Here is a 17987-nt window from a genome sequence, read left to right on the forward strand (position 1 = left end):
CGACGGCGAGCTCAGTGGCGCTCGACACGTCCTGCGCGAGGGCCTGCAGTCATTGCAGAAGGACGCACCGGCTATCACGTCCAACAGGGAGCGTATCGCGTTCAAGGCCCAAATGGCGGATGCCATCAACAAGGTGCACACGAAGGAGGCGCTGTCGATCGTCGAGATCCGCAGGCTGCTCCTCCGTGCGGTATCGGTGCTGATCGCCTCGCCGCACATGGACGCCGACATCCTCCACTGTCTCGCCGAACTGCCAATGGCCGTGTTCTCGCCGCTTTCCATCGCGGCCGGTATCGATGCGTGGACTTGGCTCGTGCGCCAGCGCCCCGAGGCCGAGATTGCGCTCATGGGCGAGATCTCGGCCGGGTGGCTCAGCACTATTCGCGAGCACAAGGGCCTGTTTAGCAAGAGCATGAACTACCGCGACCCCTTTGAGACGCCGATCGAGTACACGCCCAGCGACAAGAAGATCATGGACGTCGAGAAGAAGAAGGCAGACCGCCTCCTCCGCCCACATTTGCTGCTACTGCAGGTGCTGTCGTCGCAGTTCCAGGCCGTCAAGTACAGCGAGGCGGGGATCATGATTTCGCTCGCACGCTTGATGATGCGCTCCCTCGGTGCGGCCGACCACATGAGCACACACCCGCTTTCGCGGGAGGTCCGCTTTTCGCTGTTGCTCTTTGGCTTCCAGATCCTTGCAAGCAGCAAGACTGAGGCGCTGCTGGAACTCCGCTTCCGCGACCTCCTCTTCCAGGCCTCATTCGCATGGTTTGCCATCCGACCGCAATGGTCGTTTGGTAGCGACCGCATCCAGGTTGGCGCCGAGATCAAGCTTTTGCAGGACTTCATCGAGGCCGTTACGAAGGACAGCATCCGTGGCGACCATGCGACGACATCTCTGCGCGACCGCGATGCGGCGTGGCTCATCCCGGGCTCGACATCACTTCAGGACTACATTGCACAGCACCGTGACCGCGTGAGACTCATGCAGTTACTCGTTGAGAACGAGATTCAGCGCCTCAACGTGTGGTATAACCCGGCCAACGACCGTGGACGGAACCTCGTTCAGAGCAATACCGTAGAAGCGAGCGTGTCGGCCGAAGAGTGGTCGAGCCTCGTTCGCAAGGCGTGGAGGCAGAACCCCGCCGTAGCCGTTCACATGGCTGAGCGGTTCAAGAACGCGACAACCGTTACGCCCAGGCTCGTGAAACTGGTTCGTGCAGACCCGAAGGCCGTACTCCATGTGCCTGAGGCGCTGCAATACTTCCTCGGCGACAAGCTCGAGCCGTCGATGCGCCGCAATCTGCGCTGGCTGCTCATCTGGGACAAGGTGCCGCCCGTCGAGGCCCTTGACTACTTCCAGCCGCGATACGGGAACGATCCTATTGTTCTGCAGTACGCCATGCGCGTGCTGGAGCAGCACCCCGTTGACTTGACCTTCTTCTTTGTGCCGCAAGTCGTGCAGGCGCTGCGCGCCGATCCCTTGGGCTATGTGGAGCGCTTCATTTTCGAGACGTCCAAGATCTCGCAGCTGTTCTGCCACCAGATCATCTGGAACATGAAGGCGAACATGTTCAAGGACGACAATGGCGAGGAGCCCGACTCACTCAAGCCCACGCTGGAGCGGATGGTCGACAGAATCGTCGCCTCTCTCAGCGGCAAGGCACAGGAGTTCTATAACCGCGAGTTTGGCTTCTTTGGCGAGGTTACGAGCATCTCAGGCAAGCTCAAACCTTACATCAAAAAGACAAAGCCGGAGAAGAAGGCCAAGATCGACGAGGAGATGGCCAAGATCAAGCTGGAGATCGGCGTGTATCTCCCCTCCAACCCTGACGGTGTGGTCGTGGACCTGGACCGCAAGTCTGGTCGGCCGCTGCAGTCGCACGCTAAAGCGCCATTCATGGCTACCTTCAAGGTACGGAAGGAGCGCCTTGACCTGGATGCGGTGATCGAGGACACGGATGCGCCCAAGGTGACCTATGACGTCTGGCAGTCGGCAATTTTCAAGGTCGGCGACGACTGTCGGCAGGACGTGCTGGCGCTCCAGCTCATCGCGATGTTCAAGAACGTCTTCACGCAGCTGGGTCTGACGCTCTACCTCTTCCCGTACCGCGTGACAGCAACGGCGCCGGGCTGCGGTGTTATCGACGTGGTTCCGAACGCGACGTCGCGTGACGAGATGGGACGCGCGCAGATCAACGATCTCGTTGAGTACTTTGTGGACAAGTACGGCGGCGTGGACACGGTATCATTCCAGCGCGCGCGCCTCAACTTCATCCAGAGCATGGCGGCTTACTCGGTCGCCTGCTACATTTTGCAAATTAAGGATCGACACAACGGCAACATCATGATTGATGGGGAGGGGCACATCGTGCACATCGACTTTGGCTTCCTTTTCGACATCGGTCCGGGCGGAATCAAGTTTGAGGCGGGCAGTTTCAAACTTAACAAAGAGATGGTCGCGCTCATGGGCGGTGGAGATAGTCAGGGGTACAGGATGTTCACGGAGCTCACCGTCAAGGCGTTCCTCGCCATCCGGCCGCATGCCGACCAGCTCGTCGACACTGTCGCACTCATGCTCGGCACAGGCTTGCCCAGTTTCAAGGGCGAGGGCACGATTAAGCGCCTGCGCGACCGCTTCGCGCTGCACCTCAACGAGCGGGGCGCAAGCGAGTACATGCTTGGCGTGATCCACAATGCGTTCAAGAACATGCGGTCGGACATCTACGACGGCTTCCAGAAGTACCAGAATGGGATTCCGTACTAGTGAAGGGGCCCGCGGAAGCTTGACGTCTTGTAATAGTTATCTGTAATGGTACATGCATCTGTCTATCATGCGTCTCTAACCCAGATCCTCCGTCGCGCGCGTGGACGTGCGCCCTTGCTAATGCTTACTTGCGCATGAGGAGGTACACGTTTTCGCCGACCGTCACCCCCGCAAGGTGACGGAAGCTCCCGCGCAGCGCCATGAGCAACCCCCCAAACGACGCATACGCGGTCGTCTGGTTGTCGCCGCGCACGCTATCGTCGAACTTGTACACCTTGCCGAAGAGCACGTAGTCGTAGTCGTTGGCGAGGCCCTGATCATCTGCGCGCCACAGCTCGCGCTTGATCTTGCGCGGCGCGTCCCCGTCCTCCTCCTCGGGCACATCGTCCTCGGGCTTGAGGCTGCGCGCGAGCAGCAATGAAAACACCTCCCCGGTCTGCAGTGGATACAGCTCGTTGGCAATGTCCAGGTGCAGGCTCATGCCCATGTCGCGCGACTCGGCCTTGATGCGGGACACGCGGTCAAACTTTTTGCCATCCTCGTCGACAGCCTGGTGTGAGCGACGAGCACGCGCAGCGAGTGCAGGGAGCGGCGCGTTCCCAGAGTACCCACCTTAACCTCGAAACGGTCCTCGAAGATGACGTTTGGGCGATCGTCGTTCATTGTGCCGGGAAAGGAGGGACAGGCGAATGTGTAACGGCTCGACGGGGATTGTCGAGCGTGCGCGATGAGGACAGAAGCGGCGCAGGAGGCAGATGTGGAGATGTACAAAAGGAGGCTGATGTGGTTGTTGTTGCCATGCTCGTAATGCGGGGTGAAATCTTGGGCGGCACGTATTCGGTCCCCCCTCGAAGCTTCCGTCTTTTTCGCCGCTCAGCCATCGTCTCCACCCATCTTCATTCCAACTAATCTCTCACGACCCATCACCGCGAGCCGACGCCGCCCACGCCGACCTAGTCCCCGCCCTCACTCCCCCACCCACCTCCGAGCATATCACCATGTCCCACGGCGACCACACCCGCGACCCATGGTGCGTCATTCCCACCTTCCTCGGCTCGCCTACTCGGCCACTCTGTAAAACTGAACTGACGCTAGCCCTTGGGTCATCCTCAACGACTTCGGCGGCGCGTTCTCGATGGGCGCCATTGGTGGTGGTATTTGGCACGGTATCAAGGGAGCGAGGAATAGCCCCAAGGTAGGTGACGGTGGCGCGGCCGGAGTGATGGTCGGGGTGCGGCGTGGGGCAACATGAGGCGCAGCGGTGTCGGGCGGTGCATCGAGCATGTCAGTCGCGAAATACAGTTTCTGCCTTGTTGTTTCGTCGCCTTCAGTGCAGCCAGTGGTCGTCGATGTTGCTGGAGTCGGCGTCGGGTGGAGATGTTGATCACTGATCGGCTTTGAACTGTCCACTTCCCTCTTCAACCGCGCTCCCGCCCTAGGCTCTCCGCTCCGCGCTGCGCTTTGCCTCCTCTCGCTGTGCTCAACGCTGACCCCAGGGCGAGCGTCTTGCCGGATCCCTCTCGGCCATCAAGGCGCGTGCTCCCGTCCTCGGCGGAAACTTCGGCATCTGGGGTGGTCTCTTCGCGTCGTTTGACTGTGCCGTCAAGGGGTACCGCCAGAAGGAGGACCCCTGGAACGCCATCATTGCTGGTTTCTGCGTCGGTGGTACCCTTGCCTTCCGCGGTGAGTAGCGATAAATTGCGAGGCACCGAAGGAGCTGAAGACGGCGAAGGCGCCGCAAGCCTCGGTGCTGCGCACCAGCTGTCATACGCCTTGGCTCTCGTCTGTCGGGACTTCGCTGACCCCAGGTGGGCCAAAGGCCGCCCTCGGCGGTGCCATCGGTTGTGGTATCCTTCTCGGCGTATTCGAGGGCGTTGGTGTCCTCATGTCGCGTGCATTCGCCCAGCCCGTTCCTGCCATGCAATTGCCAGAGCCGGCTGCCCAGCCCGCCCTTGCGTAAGCCTAGACCGTTTGTACATGTACACTGGATTCCCCAAGGCTTCGGCCACCACATACACCTCTCTGCATGATGCATACGTCGTGATTGATCTTTAGGGAGCGGCGAGGCGGAGAGCTGGAAAATTCCGTGGCCCCGCTCTGTATCCGAGGTCCGAGAGGCTTGGAAATGGCGGGGCATCGGCCGAGTTTGCCGAGAGCCGACGTCACAACTTTCCACCCAGGGTGGAGGTTCGACATGAGGCAGGTAGTCGCCAGGCTAAGGCCCCATCGTCCATCGTCCATAATTCTCGCCACTCCAACATCAGCCACCGACAATGCTCACAGGGCCAAGAACAATCATGCGCGGCGTGCGACTGGGTGCGGCAACAGCCACAACGACGGCGAGACCCAGCGTTGCGCGATTGGCGCTGCGCCTCCCCATCGCATCCTCGCCTCTCTCCACCACCCCGCGCTTGCGGGCCCCAACCCGGCCCTGCCCATCATGCGGCGCCGCCATCCCTCTCCCCGCATCCCCCTGCCCCTCCTGCGCGTCCCTCATCCCCATCCCCCCCGGATTGTCACTACACAGTCTGCTCTCGCTCTCTGACCCGATCCCGGCCCCCGCGTCCGCGAAGGAGGCAGTGGGCGCGCGCAACCCCGGCGAAGGGCGGCCGTTCGACATCGCCGCGGAACTTGCTGCCCTCCCGGCCCACGGGTACGCGCTGGACCCGCGCGCGCTCCGCCTCGAAATGCTGCGGCGGCAGGCGACGCTGCATCCCGACCGCAATTCGGGGGACGTCGAAATGGCCGCGGCTCTCAGCGCACGCGTGAATAAGGCGTATGAGGTGTTGGCCAACCCGCAGACCCGCGCCGAGTACATTGTGCGTTTGATGGAGGCGAGGCTGATTCCAGCTTGAGCAGTTCGGGCTCGATACGAAGGAGACGGACCATGTTAGTGACCACGACTTGCTATTGGAGATTCTTGAGGCGCGGGAAGAGCTCGAGGAGGCCACATCGGACGAGGTCGAGGAACTGCGGGAGGCTAACCAGAGTGAGTTGCGAGGTGGGCCATGGCGATGGTCGTCGCACTCGTCCGTTGAGTACGCTGACGTGCAGAAAAGGTCGATAATGTCGCTCGCCAGATCACGGAGGCCCTGTCTAAAGAGCCTCCTGAGCTGCAGAGGGCCAAGGAGCTCGCCGTCGAGCTAAAGTACTGGGTCGGGTTGGAGCACGCCGCCCGCGAGCGGCTGTAGACTAGATGTAGCCATGCATGATGGGTTCAGTGTTTGTGTGCTGGGTGCGCAAGCATGGATGCGCTTTGACAAGACATCGTGAGGCGAGCGTAGACAGTCATAAGTGTTGTACTTCGCGGCTGAGGTGCTTCTCTTGACTCAAGTAGGTGTGATGTCACCTGGTGGGAAGCTTAACACGACCGCCACAACTCAAGCTGGCAGTCATGCATGTTACAACAGATGGTGGATTACGTGATCTAATGATTGCCTTGTCTCGTGAGGCGGACGTGTTTGGGTGCCCGCCGCGAGGAGCGGAATTGTCGCTGTGGTAGATGGGCTCTCCCGATGTCTTCAAGCGCGATGCCACATCCAAACGAGGGGCAGCAACGCGTCACCGCAGGGCAGCGGCGATACGCGCCCTATGCTCCCGATCGCGCCGGTCCCGTTCCGCCCACTTGACCTTGGCCTTCTTGGTAGGTTCGCTCTTGCCGTCGTGCCGGTTCCCAGCGCCTCGCAAGCGTGCTCGCTCAATCTCAGCGTGTGAGTGTGACACGCGCTTGTCGGCCGCAACACGACCCAGTCCAAGACGGTTGAACTTGAGCGCAGTCGCAATGGGCATTGTGCGCCCCGGGCCATGCTTGATGGCCTCCTCCTCGTCCCATTCCTCATCCGAGTCGCCGGTTAGATCGACAATGCCGCTGGCTTCTGGTGGCGCGGAACGCGGCCGATCCTCTGCCAGTCGCCCCAGGCGTGCGCGTTCGCGAGCGCGCAGCTCATCCTCCTCCGTCCATCCCTCTGGCCTTCCCAGCCCACCGCCGCCCCACCCCAGCGCAGCAAGACGCGAGAAGCCCACATTCTCGGGGCCGAGGGCGTAGCGAGGGATCGGAGGTGGTGCGGGCTTGGCAGTGTCAATTTTGAGCATTGAACCGATTGAGGAGGACGTGGGAGGCGGTGGAGGTGGCTGAGGTGATTCCTTGGCAGCGGAGACTAGAGCGCGGCGGATGAACCACTCGGAGCGGTGGACGCGAATGGGGGCAGTGGTGGGTGATGAGATGGAGGAAGGTGGAGCGGATGTGGAGGTTGCAGAATATGGTGTGGACGCCGGCGCAGATGCGGTCGCGGATTGTCTTGGGTGATCGATCGGTGCTGGACTCGGACTTGCGCTCGCTGTACTTGCCGCCTTACTAACGCTAGCGCTGGCAAGAGAGCGGTACCAGTCCGCCACGGACGCGCCGTCCTCCTTGCCCTCCCGATCTTTCTCCTTCTCGCCTTCCTCGACGTCGACTTGGTAGCCGTCGGTCACGCTCCGTCCGAGGTCGTCGTAGCTGCTTTCCGCGAGAACAAAGACGGGTGGACCCTTCCGCCCTCCGTGTCCTGCGGGGTTGATGTTCCACTCCTTCCATAACGCCCAATCGCGTGGTGCTGGGCCAGCATCCTGCCATGAAGACGGCGTATGCGAACGGATAGTTACGGCGGGTGCAAAGAAGCCGAGCCCACGACGCGAAGCTCCGGGGAGGCTCCCGCCGTCCTCCTCCATGACAGGGTGAGGTTGAGAGGAGGAGTCAAATGGAGATGGTGATGATGAACGTTGAGAAAGAGGAAGGGTTCGTTGAGAGTTGGGTGGCAACTTGGTGATGGCGGAAGCAGATTAGGCCAAGGCCTGGACATTACCATTTTCGGGAAATGTGAGACAAATACCATTGTTTACGCACTAACCCGCCATCCTAATCAAGGGCTATAGAGGGGGGATGTCGGTGGGGAGTGCCTGCGTCATGCGGCGCTCTGTTGCTGCGACGGATCTCATGTCAACAACGCTCTCCTGCTTGTCAATTGTCCTCTTCCCACCCTCCCTCCGTCCCCTCTAGCTCAATGGGCGCCGTCCTATCCCTCCCCTTCTTCCGCAGACGGAGCCGTCGCCGTCGTTCCCCTGTCTCCACACCCATCTCCCACCCACGACCTCTCTTGCGTCGCGACGACCCCGATCTCGACAAGACCGAGGGGCTCGAGCTTCTCGCAATTCCCAAGACCCGCCACTCGGCGTCCACAGCCGGATCCACTGCAGGCTCCCGCATCGTCCGGAATGGAAGCGTAGGCTCACGCACATCAAGACGAACACGCCGACGTCCAGGCGAGTTTGGGCAGGATGTCATCCCCGAGGTGCTCGAGCCCAAGGACACTCCGCCAAGTGTGCCTAGCATGAGTTCTGCTTCGGCCTCCGACTCCAGCTGCTCCTCGAAGCCTTCTCTCCCCAAGCCTTCCATCGAAATCACCGCCCCGACCCCGCTCCCGCTCCCGGCACCGGCGCCGCGGCGTGCGTCCGTGTCCATCTCTGGTGTCGGGTCCAAGCGCCGACTAGACGACCCCCGCCGCCAACGCCGCACATCGTCCGCCTCCAACCGCCGCAACAGTATCATCGGCACCAAGCCGCGGCGCGTGAGCACGCGCAAGCGCCGCATCGAGAGCGGCTGGGACATTATCCGGCACGACGAGGCGGACGGGTGGGCTCCCGCCGCCGGCCGCGCGGGGGGCAAGCGCGTGCGCCTGGCGTGGCCCGAGGCGTAACGGTATGTCTTCTGCGTTGCGGCGCTGACTTCAGCCCTGCATGTTTGCTCCTCTGCCACGTCCCTCTGTCCACGTCCCAGAAGCAGCAGCGCTCCCCCACGCCCCTAGCCCGCGCACACTCCTTCGAGAAGGCTTCGCGACCCCCGAAATCGGCCTGGATCAAGCATTGGTCGGGCCCCAATGGGCCCCCGAGGCCCTGCCGCGCCACACCCAATCCCCGACAGCAACCCTCCCTCCACATTCCAATGGACTCTGTGTGTGCGCTGCGATGTATTTTGTATCGTTTGTGAACGAGGTGGGGAGGATGGGTAGGCCGGTGATGTGCTTGGACGCAGACGGCGTCTTCGGAGGGGGAGGGGCATGACGTGAGCCGTGAACCGTGAGCAGTCACTCATGAGGCAGCGCCACACTTTCGCATGGGCCGTCGGCTTGCCGCGACCATGCTGTCGACGGGCTGTGCCAGCCTGATATTGTCCTCCGTCCATGTCGCATCTCGGCCCTCCTAACATTTGAGGCGGTGTAGCGGCGTAATCTCGTCGGCGTATGCTGATGTTTGAAGGGATATCGATAGGATGGGCACGTGACCTGCGAATCCGGGCGTGATGTCCCCACACGCTGGACGTCGACGCCGGATTGCCAAGCATCGTCAACCAGCACCCCTGCAGGACTTAGCGACCCCCCATCACGTCGGCGTGCCAAGTCTCGCCGACGCCCGAGCGCTCCGTCAGCTCTTCCGTACGGATGCGGCGCTGAGCGATGCGGTGTCCGGCGATGCGTGCGTCGTGCCTGTGACACCTGCCCCTGCATTCTGTGCCTGTCGCTCACTCCGCGGCACGCTATATACGCACCGGCACAGACGGTGTTAGAGCAACACAATGCCTCTGAGCAAGATCGAACAATATGCCGCACAGCACCACATGCTCGTCACCAGCTGGCGCGAGCTCGAAAACGTCCCGCGCGCACTCGACGAGAAGATCGCCGAGCTCGATACCGAGCGCGCGGTGCTCGCGTCCGCGAAGGACGACTGCGAGCGCCTCGAAAAGGAGCAGTGCGTGCTGGCGTGCCCGGCCGCTTCGCTCTGTGCGAACTGACGATAGACGCGCGGCGTACGAAGCGCTCGCGGAACTCAAGGCGCCACACCGCCGCCTGTTCCTCCGCATGCAGCGGGGCGGGGACGCGGAGCGCGCGTCCCGCGAAAGACAGTACGAGGCGGCGTTTGCGGACGGGCAGGCGATGCTGGCGCGCGTGCACGAGCTCGAGGCGTCCGTGGATGCGCTGCAGGCCCAACAGGGCGATTTGGCGCAACTCGCCGCGCGCCGCACCGAGATCGATGGCGAGCTCACCAAGCTGTACGAGGAGGTGTTTGAGGGCCCTACGCCCGGACATCCGGATGAGGACGAGGTGGAGAGCGCGCTTATGGCGCTCGGGATGATGATCGAGCAGGTGTGTCTTGCCCCCCCCGCCCTGCTTACCCAGCTCGAAGCGAGTATCGAACGCGACCGCGCCGTGCTTGGCCTGTATGAGAAGCTCATCCAGGTCTCGGGGTATGCGGTGTTCGGCGTCGGGATGGGGAAAGAGCCGGGCTTGACCCAGGACGAACGGAAGTGGAGGCGGTACACCGAGGCGCGCCAGCTCGAGTCCGAGATCCTCGCCTTGAACCAGTCCATCGCAAAGTTCCCCGGGCGAGTCCCTTTTGATGGCGCCGAGCGTCGAGAGTACTGCCGCCAGATGAGGGAGTACTTCACCACCTGCCGCGACAAGGTCGCTGTGGTGTGCGCACAGCTCGAGGCGGAACTGGAGATGACCCGGGCACAACAGCGGGAGGCACGAAAGGACCTGCGAGAGCTACGGTGTTCAATCCTTGAGGACGCCGTGGCGCCGCCCATCTACAAGCAGGATTGTGATCTTGAGGGGTGTACACTGCACGGGCCGCCACACTAGCATTTACTGTGTTCGTATCGTTGTATAATCATAATGCAATGTCACAACTTCCTAATGCCTTCCATCCCTTCCCACACTACAGCCTCGCTCGGACTACCAGTCACTGCTCACATCTGGTGCTTGGACGATGACGCGCGCTTCTTGGACGTCGACTTGCGCTGGTTGGCGCGGAGGGTGTTATTGTTGTCCTCGTCTTCGTCCGAGTCGCTTGACATCGTCGAAGACGTGGTCGCAAGACTGACTTGAGAGGGACGGCGGGCGACAAAGCCCCGTGGCTTCTTGACATCGCCCGAGGCCGTGCTCTTCCAGTCGGTGTTATAGGTTGGGAGCGCATCGCCCTCGTTGCCATGCCCGTCACCCGAGAGGGGTTGTACACGCGAGTCGGAGCGCCCGTTCGACAATTCCGCGCCGAACACGGGCGCAGCCAGGAGCCCCGCCTCACGATCTCCGGCGGCTGTGCCGCTCGTGCTGCTGTCAGTGGAATCATGAAAGTAGCGTACATGTAGTGGTGCGATCCGGTTGTGCTGATGGGTGAGTTGTCCATCTCTTTTGTAGTGTGGGCCGCCTCAAGGCTGGCGCCGCCTGTGAACGCTCTGACAGTCTGATAGGCAGGAACCTCCTTCCTGTCGTCAGCTGTGTTCATGAATGCGACGTACGAGCGCTTGCGCCGACGAAGCCAGAAGAACAAGCCGCCTACGATGATGAGGAAGGCGAGGCCACCCACTACGCCGCCGACGATGGCTCCGATATTCGATTTCTTGCCGCCGCCGCTGCCACTGCTGCTGGTGGTGGAAGAGAGGGCGTCATCGGGGCGAGCCCTTCTGACAGTTAGTGGTTTCATTCCACCACTCACGAGGCATAACAAATCTGGAATTTGTTGACGCCCACCCTGCCACCCGTGCTCCTCAAGATGAGGCTGTTCGACAACTTGGCCCTTGGAGTGAAGGAAATATCAGAGTACAGGACGTCGTCGGCTCGTTCACGCTGAGCGGAACCGGTGCTTTTACCACCGTCAACTACAGCCGAGCTGGAGGCAACGTAAGTACCAAAAGAGGGGTCGGTGATTCCATAAAGCGCCACACGAGAAGCAGAGTCGGGTAGCTTGATTGTCATGGAAGAGGCAGATTCCAGCATCGCAGCGCCATCTTGTACCCTGACAGAGCCGGTCAAGATAAGCCATGCAGCCGATTTAAGATTGCTCCCCTCGGCCAGGGTGATGTTCTCGCAGAACGGCGATCCCCTAACATCAGCGGTTGGTGCTACATGACTCACGCATCCTGGTCAATTTCAGACATGCTGTGGACGATAAGCTGCGTGACGGTCGAGTTGGGACTGTCCAAGCTAAGGGTGTAGTCCTCCACTCGCTGGCCAAGGGTGACGTTTGTTTCTGCCGCATCGAAGCGTTTCTCCGTGCCGTCGCCGGTCTTGAGAATGAAGGAGCCTTCACCTTTGACGGTGACACCGGTTCCTGTGAAGGAAAAAGTAGAGTTGGAAACAGCTTCGGACTGCGACACTTGGCGGCGGGCGTGACGATTGACTATCTGGTTTTCCTGAGGTGCGAGGGAGGTCGGTGGCTGAGGTACGGCAGAGCTCGTTGGAGAGAATGCCTCTGAAAAACCCACACCGCCCAAGCCAGTTGCACCTAGCTGTGGCCTAGACGTCGTCTCCGAGGATTGCGAGCTATTCTCAGGAGGCAGCCGAATCCACGCCAAAGGAAACATGGGGCTGTTGCGATCAACGGTGTAGTTGTATGTCCACGTGGTGAGGTTGACCGGAGCTGCTGCGCTGGGGGACGCGCTGGCTGGGGCCGGAACAGAGAGTAGTGAGACGCCTGGTGACACCAAGGGCACCACAGAGGGTGACCCATTGCCGGCTGCAGGAGCGGTGGTGTGGGTACTGGCAGCCTTAGATTCATGTGGGCTCTCAGCGTTGATTATGGTGGGTGAAACTGGGTCGAGCTCAGATGGTTTGATGTCAGTGGGATCTGGGGTCGGCTGAGCTGGGGGAGCAGTTGTATTCTGCGGGTCTCTACGGTGCTCTCTGTTGTGTGGTGGCTGAGGCTCGGGCTCTGTCTCGGACGGAGAGAGAGTATCGGTGTCGCCGGAGGCCGCGGTGTCAGAGTTCTGTGCGGTTCCCAGGTGCGCCATGAGCGCAGCAACGATGCCTACAAGGAGGCGGGCGGACACCATGGCGGCGCTGAGAGGGATGTATGTGCCGACGGCTCGACGAGATTCGACGCAGGGGGAGGAGAGATGGGAGGGGAGAGGAGAGGAGAGGAGAGCTGTGGAGCAGGATGATGTGGATGAATGAAGAGCAACGAGAGTGAGAGGAGATGGAGCAATGTTCAATGTCGAGGTGAGGAAGGCTGGATTCTCATGGACGGGAGGAACGTGCTTCCTTCGTCCTTCACAGCGTCTGCACCGCAAGAGATCCGCACTGCAACATCTTCATCTCGTATTCTCATCTCTCTCTCTCTGTCTCTCTCTCTCTTTCTTTTGCTCTCCCCACTTTTGTCTCCCAACCTCACGTTTCTCAGACTAACTCCCCCTCTCTTCTCTTCCTGATCCCTACCTTCGGCGTTTTTCCACATACCTACGCACCTCCCCTCTCGGCTCATCGCACCTAGGCTCTAGGGCAGCGCGTCACGAGACGAGGCTGAGCGGCTCCCGTCCGTGGGTGAGGCGCGGAATGGGAGTATGGGAAGCGACGGATGGGCCATGGAAGCGGTGCGTGCCTGTTGCAGCAGCACCGCCGAGGATCTCGACGCCCCCTTGCACTCTCTTCGGCCCCGCCCCCCGCCCCCTCACCCTAGTCCATGCGCTACACAAATAGTCACGCGCACATCGTGCGCATTCGCACAGCTTCGTCTACAAGCTACATGCCTGCATGCTCTAGGGTGCCCCGTTCGCCAGATCGCCAGCCAGCTGCCCACTTTTATCGACGGAGGGGAAACGTGGTTTGCCATGAATGCGGGGAGGGCAAGGTTAATGCGCCAGAGCCAATTACGCTTATCGTACCCGTTCAGGTTTCTGCGCTCTGCTTCCGAGGTCAGCTGCCAATTGAGCAGTGACCTTCTGCGCCTTCAAAGACATCCAGCTTGCCTCGTGGTCTCAGCCCCATGCGTTCTGGAAAAGTGACTGTGAATAGAATAAAGGCGTGCTCGCGCTCGTCATCTCTCTAGGTTTACTCGGGGTTCGGGGCTCTGAGCATCGCCGCCTTCGCACCCCCCCCCCCCCCCCCCCCCCCCCGCCGTTTCGAAGATTCAACCCTGCTGCACATTCCAGGTGAATATTATGGGCGTGCATGCAGCCCACCACTATACAAGAGTACAAGCCATCGTCCGTTCGTTATCTCCCTTGACTTCGCGCCACACGGCCCCGCGCCAGCGCCGCACCGATGGGCCTCCATATGACGGCTCGGGTGGCGGACACGCTACACCTGTGAGATGAGGGGCCGCGTATTCTTCGGCCGCCCACGCTCTTTCTCTCTCCCACGCTCTTTCTCCCTCCCACGCTCCGCCTCCCTCCCCCTCCCAAGCGTCCGGTCCGTCGTCTCGTAGCCGTCCAGAAGCCCTGCCTCGTGTGAGCTGCGATCAGCGTCGCTTCGCGGAGAAACGCACAGGAGGAGAATGAGGACGAAGGCGACGATGACGCCGACGCCGACGAGCGCGAGCGCGCGTGGCAAGTCCAGCTGTGGGTCTGTTGAGGGTGGCACTGAGATGAGTGTGGGCTGGTTGGGATCGGGCGGTGGAAGAGAACGCGCGCGGGGTGGGAGTCGGCGATGGGGAGCGGGGTGGAGCGCGCGGGGTGGAGAGTGGGGGGGCAGGGGAGGATGCGCACCGTCTAGTCGGGGGATGATGGACGCGGCGGCTTGGGCCGCAAAGAGGAAGAGGAGCATGGCGCAGTACGAGGAAACAGAGAAGAGGAGAAGAAAAAGAAGAGGGGGCGGCGGACGATCGTGTTTATGATCTTGTGGAGAGGTAGGCGCTGGGCCTCACCAGTGGCGTGTAGTCTCCGGTGTTTGCCTAGGGGTGCAGCTGCACTCAGCGCTGTAGCTCACCAGGTGCTGCGGATTACAAATGAGCAGGCCAAGCCTTTTACCTGTTACTATTCGAGGCGATCTTGCGACCGGACAACGATCAATTCAGTATCGGTGTGCGTTGTCTCGAGCGTCGAATGCCTCGGCGAGATAGGGTGTTAGGGTCAGACACCAGGCTCACGGCCATGGCTGGTCAAGGATGCTGGCATGCTGGCATGGCCATGAGCTAGGAGCCAGGAGCCAGGATCCGGAGGCCGAAGGCCTGGTTGCGAGCCGCGAGGGGACCTGGTCTGCCGGTCTGCTGCATGGAGGCATACGGAGACCACTTAAAATTCCGACATTGTTCGGACCAGCTATGAATTGGCGGGCAAGACAAGACGGCTCGGGCGGCTGCTGCGCACGCGGGCTCAGCTGTACAGCTGTGACGGCAGTTCTCGCACGGTGCGGGTGGTCGGTGCACCAAATCCTCCGGCCTCCCCCCACCCTCCCCACATGTCGCAATGTTGCTAGAAGCCTGACCTTGGCAGCGATCTCATCTGTGATCTCATCTGTCACCTGTCCACAGCGAGGTCTTGTGATCTTGCCTGCGATCGCGCGTTCGTCCTTTGCCTGCGTTGAGAGTCGAGCGAGTCTCACGCCGACGACAGATGGCGCACGCAGACCGCAGACAGCAGCAGAACGAGCATGCGTGACGCACGGCCACTGTAACACATGCTGGCGCAGGAACACGCGCTATGCTGTAAACACCACGCCATTGGTGCTGTATAGTCGCCGTTTCACGCTCGTGGCGCTGTGGCGTGGACCGTGGCGCCAGGCTGAGACATGGCTGGGTTATGAGAGCTTGTGATCGACCAGTTTGGCAGTTGCAGATGGCCGCTGCAGAGAATGGTGCGCGAATACTCTCCGGCGAGCATTCCGCCTCCGGTATATCCGGCTCTTCCATGCTGCATCGGGATGCTTGCACTTGCCGATCGCAGGCGACTGCGGCATTTTCACCATACGGTACGAAGATACATGGCATATGGCCAGAGTATTACAAATGTACATGAAGGCGTGGCGGGCGCCATCGCCGTGATGAATTGGGCCCAGTATGTGCTGGGAATCGTGAATCATGGGATTCCAGTGCCGTCGCTTCGATTAAATGAGCTGGGCGGGCCGGAGGGGTTGCACGGCGTCGAGGGCGTCAACAGCCTCAAGGGCATCAAAGGCGCCGCCCTCGCGCACGAGGTACTCAAACTCCTCGCGCGCCTTCGCCCGGTACCCGACCGCGTAGTTGTAGTAGTTCAAGTACGGGAGGAGGTAGGACTGCATGGTCGGCTTGAGCGCCTTGGCGCGGTCGGCCTCGAGGTCGCGCTTGATGTCGCGCCACAGCTCGGGCTTGTCGGAGATAATGGCTGTGACGCCCCAGCGCGCGCACTGCAGCATCTCTTCGCGGCTGTTGACGGTCCACGTGCACACCTCCTTGCCGGCGCGCGCACAGTCGCGGAGGAACTGCTGGCCCGCGGCGCTCGTGAGCGGGCGGTACCAGACCGAGAAGCCGTGGCACTTGTCGTAGAAGTACTTGCGCACCTCGGCGATGGACATGGAGATGCAGAAACGGCGGACGGTGGGGAGGATAACCGCGGCAGGCTCAATGAACTTGGGGTGCCACAGGCCGAGGACGATACGGGGCGCAAGCACCGTCTCCCACTGCGGCACGGCCGACAGCGCCTCCTTGATAAGCCCGAATAGCTTGGAGGGGTTGTTCTCGACTTTGCAGTCGATCTGTAGGGCCGGAGCCCAGTCAGCTTCAGAACGCTGCGGGGGAGAGGAAACTCACGTTCAGTTTGACGCGCGGGTACGCCATCAGCACGTCGATCACCTCAGTGAACTTGGGGATCGGCTGGTGCGGGGCCTTCTTGGTGCGCACGTGCTCGAGGACACCGTGCCACGGCTGCTCGTGAATGAGACCGGTACCGTTGGTCGTGCGCTCGAGGCGCGGGTCGTGGAACATGACGAGCACGTTATCAGCCGTCACGTGAATGTCGGTCTCGATGCCGTCCGCGCCGGCTTTGCAGGCCTCAATAAACGACTGGCGCGTGTTCTCGGGGAACGACGCAGACGCGCCCCGATGACCCCAGCACTCGGGAAGCGGGTCGAGCTTGACCACGGGAGCATCAAGCTCAAAGCCCTTGTCTGCCTCTTCAAGGGCAGGCGAGACGATCTCCGAGAGGGCGGGAGAGGGGTCGCTCGCGGGTGCGAGCGTGGGGGTGACCTCGAGGGAGGAGGGGAGGGAGACCTCGGCCTGGGGCGCGAGGAGAGTGTTAGGGGTGGGGTTGGCGGACATGATGGGTATTGATTAGGTGTTGGGCGCGTAGTCTATGGCTCTAGTATCCCAATTATAAGCGGCCGGGATGGCCTGGTTGGGATTCAAGCACGGGTGTGGACGAACGTGCGATGGGGGGCGGGTTGGTGGTAAATGGACCCAATTGGGAATTGAGTGAAGCGAGGAAACACGTTTGACGGACGTGTGAGTGTAACAGTGGGAGAGTCGGGAGATGGGGAGGATGTGAAGATGATAGAATGAGAGGATGCACGAGTGTTGTATTGATATACTCGAGCGGGGTGTCAATTGCGAGTCGATTGTGTTGGGTGCTGGGAGGGTGACGCCGAGCTAGCCGAGGTGGACCTCGAAAGTGGAGGTGACGAACGTGGGGGTGAAAAAAAGGGGGATGACGTGTAACGGGGTGGAATGCGCAGTACGCAGTTGACGCAAGAGGGCGAGTGTTAGTGAGCAAGAGATGTAAGATCCGAAAGAGAAAGAGAGAGTGCGAGTTGTCTTGAATATGTAGACAGCGGGGGGACAAACGGGGATGGCGGGGCAAGCAAGTGGCAAACAGCACAGACGCGCCTAAGGGTGGCGGTGGCGCGGGTGGCAAAAGGCGAATGTGCCAAAATTGGTGACTGCCGGGGGAGGACCTGGGCTGCCCGCGTCCCGCCAAGCAGACAAATTTGGCGTTCAGGATCTTGTTGTCGTCGTCCGATCTGAGTAAACCTTGCCGCGTCTGCGTAGAATTCAGAGCAAAGCCCGAGGCCGAAGCCAGACGAAGGAAGAGAAGTGCGGGGGAGTGAGCGTGATCACCGCCATCAGGAGCGCGTGAGCCAGGCGCAGGCAGACAATGCGGCGGCCGATGAGCACGTCCTCGTCGTTTCCCTAGCGACTGGCAGGGATGAATGACAAATGGGATGGAGGATGCAGACGAGCCGAGGCAAGGTATACCAAACGACGCGTCGGCAACAACGGCATGAAGAGGGGGACGTAGAGGGATGAGAGGGGGATTTGCCAGATTCTCTCAATTCCTCCCTTCGGCATGCGCATCGTCGGTCTGTAATTAGCGATCCCTATTCCGATGCAACGCCTGCGCGGCTGCGGGCCCAAGGCCTTCATGCTACGAGCATGCATGATCGTGGCATTCGGGCCGCCGTACTCCAGGAGATGCCGCCCGAACAAGAGCGAAGATGGGCGAACA

General features: G+C 61.1%; 9 protein-coding genes across 9 annotated transcripts; 4 read left to right on the forward strand and 5 right to left on the reverse strand.

Annotated features, from left to right (window-relative positions):
- Positions 1 to 2891: 2891 nt before the first annotated feature.
- Positions 2892 to 3430, reverse strand: COLE_05967 (uncharacterized protein; the record flags this gene model as incomplete). Its single annotated transcript, XM_018421110.2, has 2 exons — positions 2892 to 3317; positions 3380 to 3430. 2 exons carry the CDS (start codon positions 3428 to 3430, stop codon positions 2892 to 2894), a joined length of 477 nt encoding a protein of 158 aa, XP_018282431.1.
- Positions 3431 to 3765: 335 nt separating this feature from the next.
- On the forward strand, positions 3766 to 4727 carry COLE_05968 (uncharacterized protein; the record flags this gene model as incomplete). The annotated part of the gene is made up of 4 exons (XM_018421111.2): positions 3766 to 3797; positions 3863 to 3962; positions 4264 to 4450; positions 4576 to 4727. 4 exons carry the CDS (start codon positions 3766 to 3768, stop codon positions 4725 to 4727), a joined length of 471 nt encoding a protein of 156 aa, XP_018282432.1.
- A 337-nt stretch (positions 4728 to 5064) lies between these two features.
- COLE_05969 (uncharacterized protein) lies at positions 5065 to 5958 on the forward strand (the record flags this gene model as incomplete). The annotated part of the gene is made up of 3 exons (XM_018425693.2): positions 5065 to 5586; positions 5618 to 5756; positions 5822 to 5958. The coding sequence occupies 3 exons, from the start codon at positions 5065 to 5067 to the stop codon at positions 5956 to 5958; spliced, it is 798 nt and encodes a 265-aa protein (XP_018282433.1).
- A 370-nt stretch (positions 5959 to 6328) lies between these two features.
- COLE_05970 (uncharacterized protein) lies at positions 6329 to 7474 on the reverse strand (the record flags this gene model as incomplete). The annotated part of the gene is made up of 1 exon (XM_018421849.2): positions 6329 to 7474. The coding sequence occupies one exon, from the start codon at positions 7472 to 7474 to the stop codon at positions 6329 to 6331; it is 1146 nt and encodes a 381-aa protein (XP_018282434.1).
- A 332-nt stretch (positions 7475 to 7806) lies between these two features.
- Positions 7807 to 8499, forward strand: COLE_05971 (uncharacterized protein; the record flags this gene model as incomplete). Its single annotated transcript, XM_018421850.2, has 1 exon — positions 7807 to 8499. The coding sequence occupies one exon, from the start codon at positions 7807 to 7809 to the stop codon at positions 8497 to 8499; it is 693 nt and encodes a 230-aa protein (XP_018282435.1).
- A 104-nt stretch (positions 8500 to 8603) lies between these two features.
- COLE_05972 (uncharacterized protein) lies at positions 8604 to 9143 on the reverse strand (the record flags this gene model as incomplete). The annotated part of the gene is made up of 1 exon (XM_018427501.2): positions 8604 to 9143. One exon carries the CDS (start codon positions 9141 to 9143, stop codon positions 8604 to 8606), a length of 540 nt encoding a protein of 179 aa, XP_018282436.1.
- Positions 9144 to 9374: 231 nt separating this feature from the next.
- On the forward strand, positions 9375 to 10440 carry COLE_05973 (uncharacterized protein; the record flags this gene model as incomplete). The annotated part of the gene is made up of 3 exons (XM_018421851.2): positions 9375 to 9547; positions 9597 to 9942; positions 9976 to 10440. The coding sequence occupies 3 exons, from the start codon at positions 9375 to 9377 to the stop codon at positions 10438 to 10440; spliced, it is 984 nt and encodes a 327-aa protein (XP_018282437.1).
- Positions 10441 to 11289: 849 nt separating this feature from the next.
- Positions 11290 to 12629, reverse strand: COLE_05974 (uncharacterized protein; the record flags this gene model as incomplete). The annotated part of the gene is made up of 2 exons (XM_018421852.2): positions 11290 to 11680; positions 11713 to 12629. The coding sequence occupies 2 exons, from the start codon at positions 12627 to 12629 to the stop codon at positions 11290 to 11292; spliced, it is 1308 nt and encodes a 435-aa protein (XP_018282438.1).
- A 2986-nt stretch (positions 12630 to 15615) lies between these two features.
- Positions 15616 to 16804, reverse strand: COLE_05975 (uncharacterized protein; the record flags this gene model as incomplete). Its single annotated transcript, XM_018420156.1, has 2 exons — positions 15616 to 16242; positions 16298 to 16804. The coding sequence occupies 2 exons, from the start codon at positions 16802 to 16804 to the stop codon at positions 15616 to 15618; spliced, it is 1134 nt and encodes a 377-aa protein (XP_018282439.1).
- Positions 16805 to 17987: the final 1183 nt, after the last annotated feature.

Source organism: Cutaneotrichosporon oleaginosum (genome assembly GCF_008065305.1).
Source record: "Cutaneotrichosporon oleaginosum strain ATCC 20508 chromosome Unknown ATCC20508_contig05, whole genome shotgun sequence".
NCBI lineage: Eukaryota > Fungi > Basidiomycota > Tremellomycetes > Trichosporonales > Trichosporonaceae > Cutaneotrichosporon > Cutaneotrichosporon oleaginosum.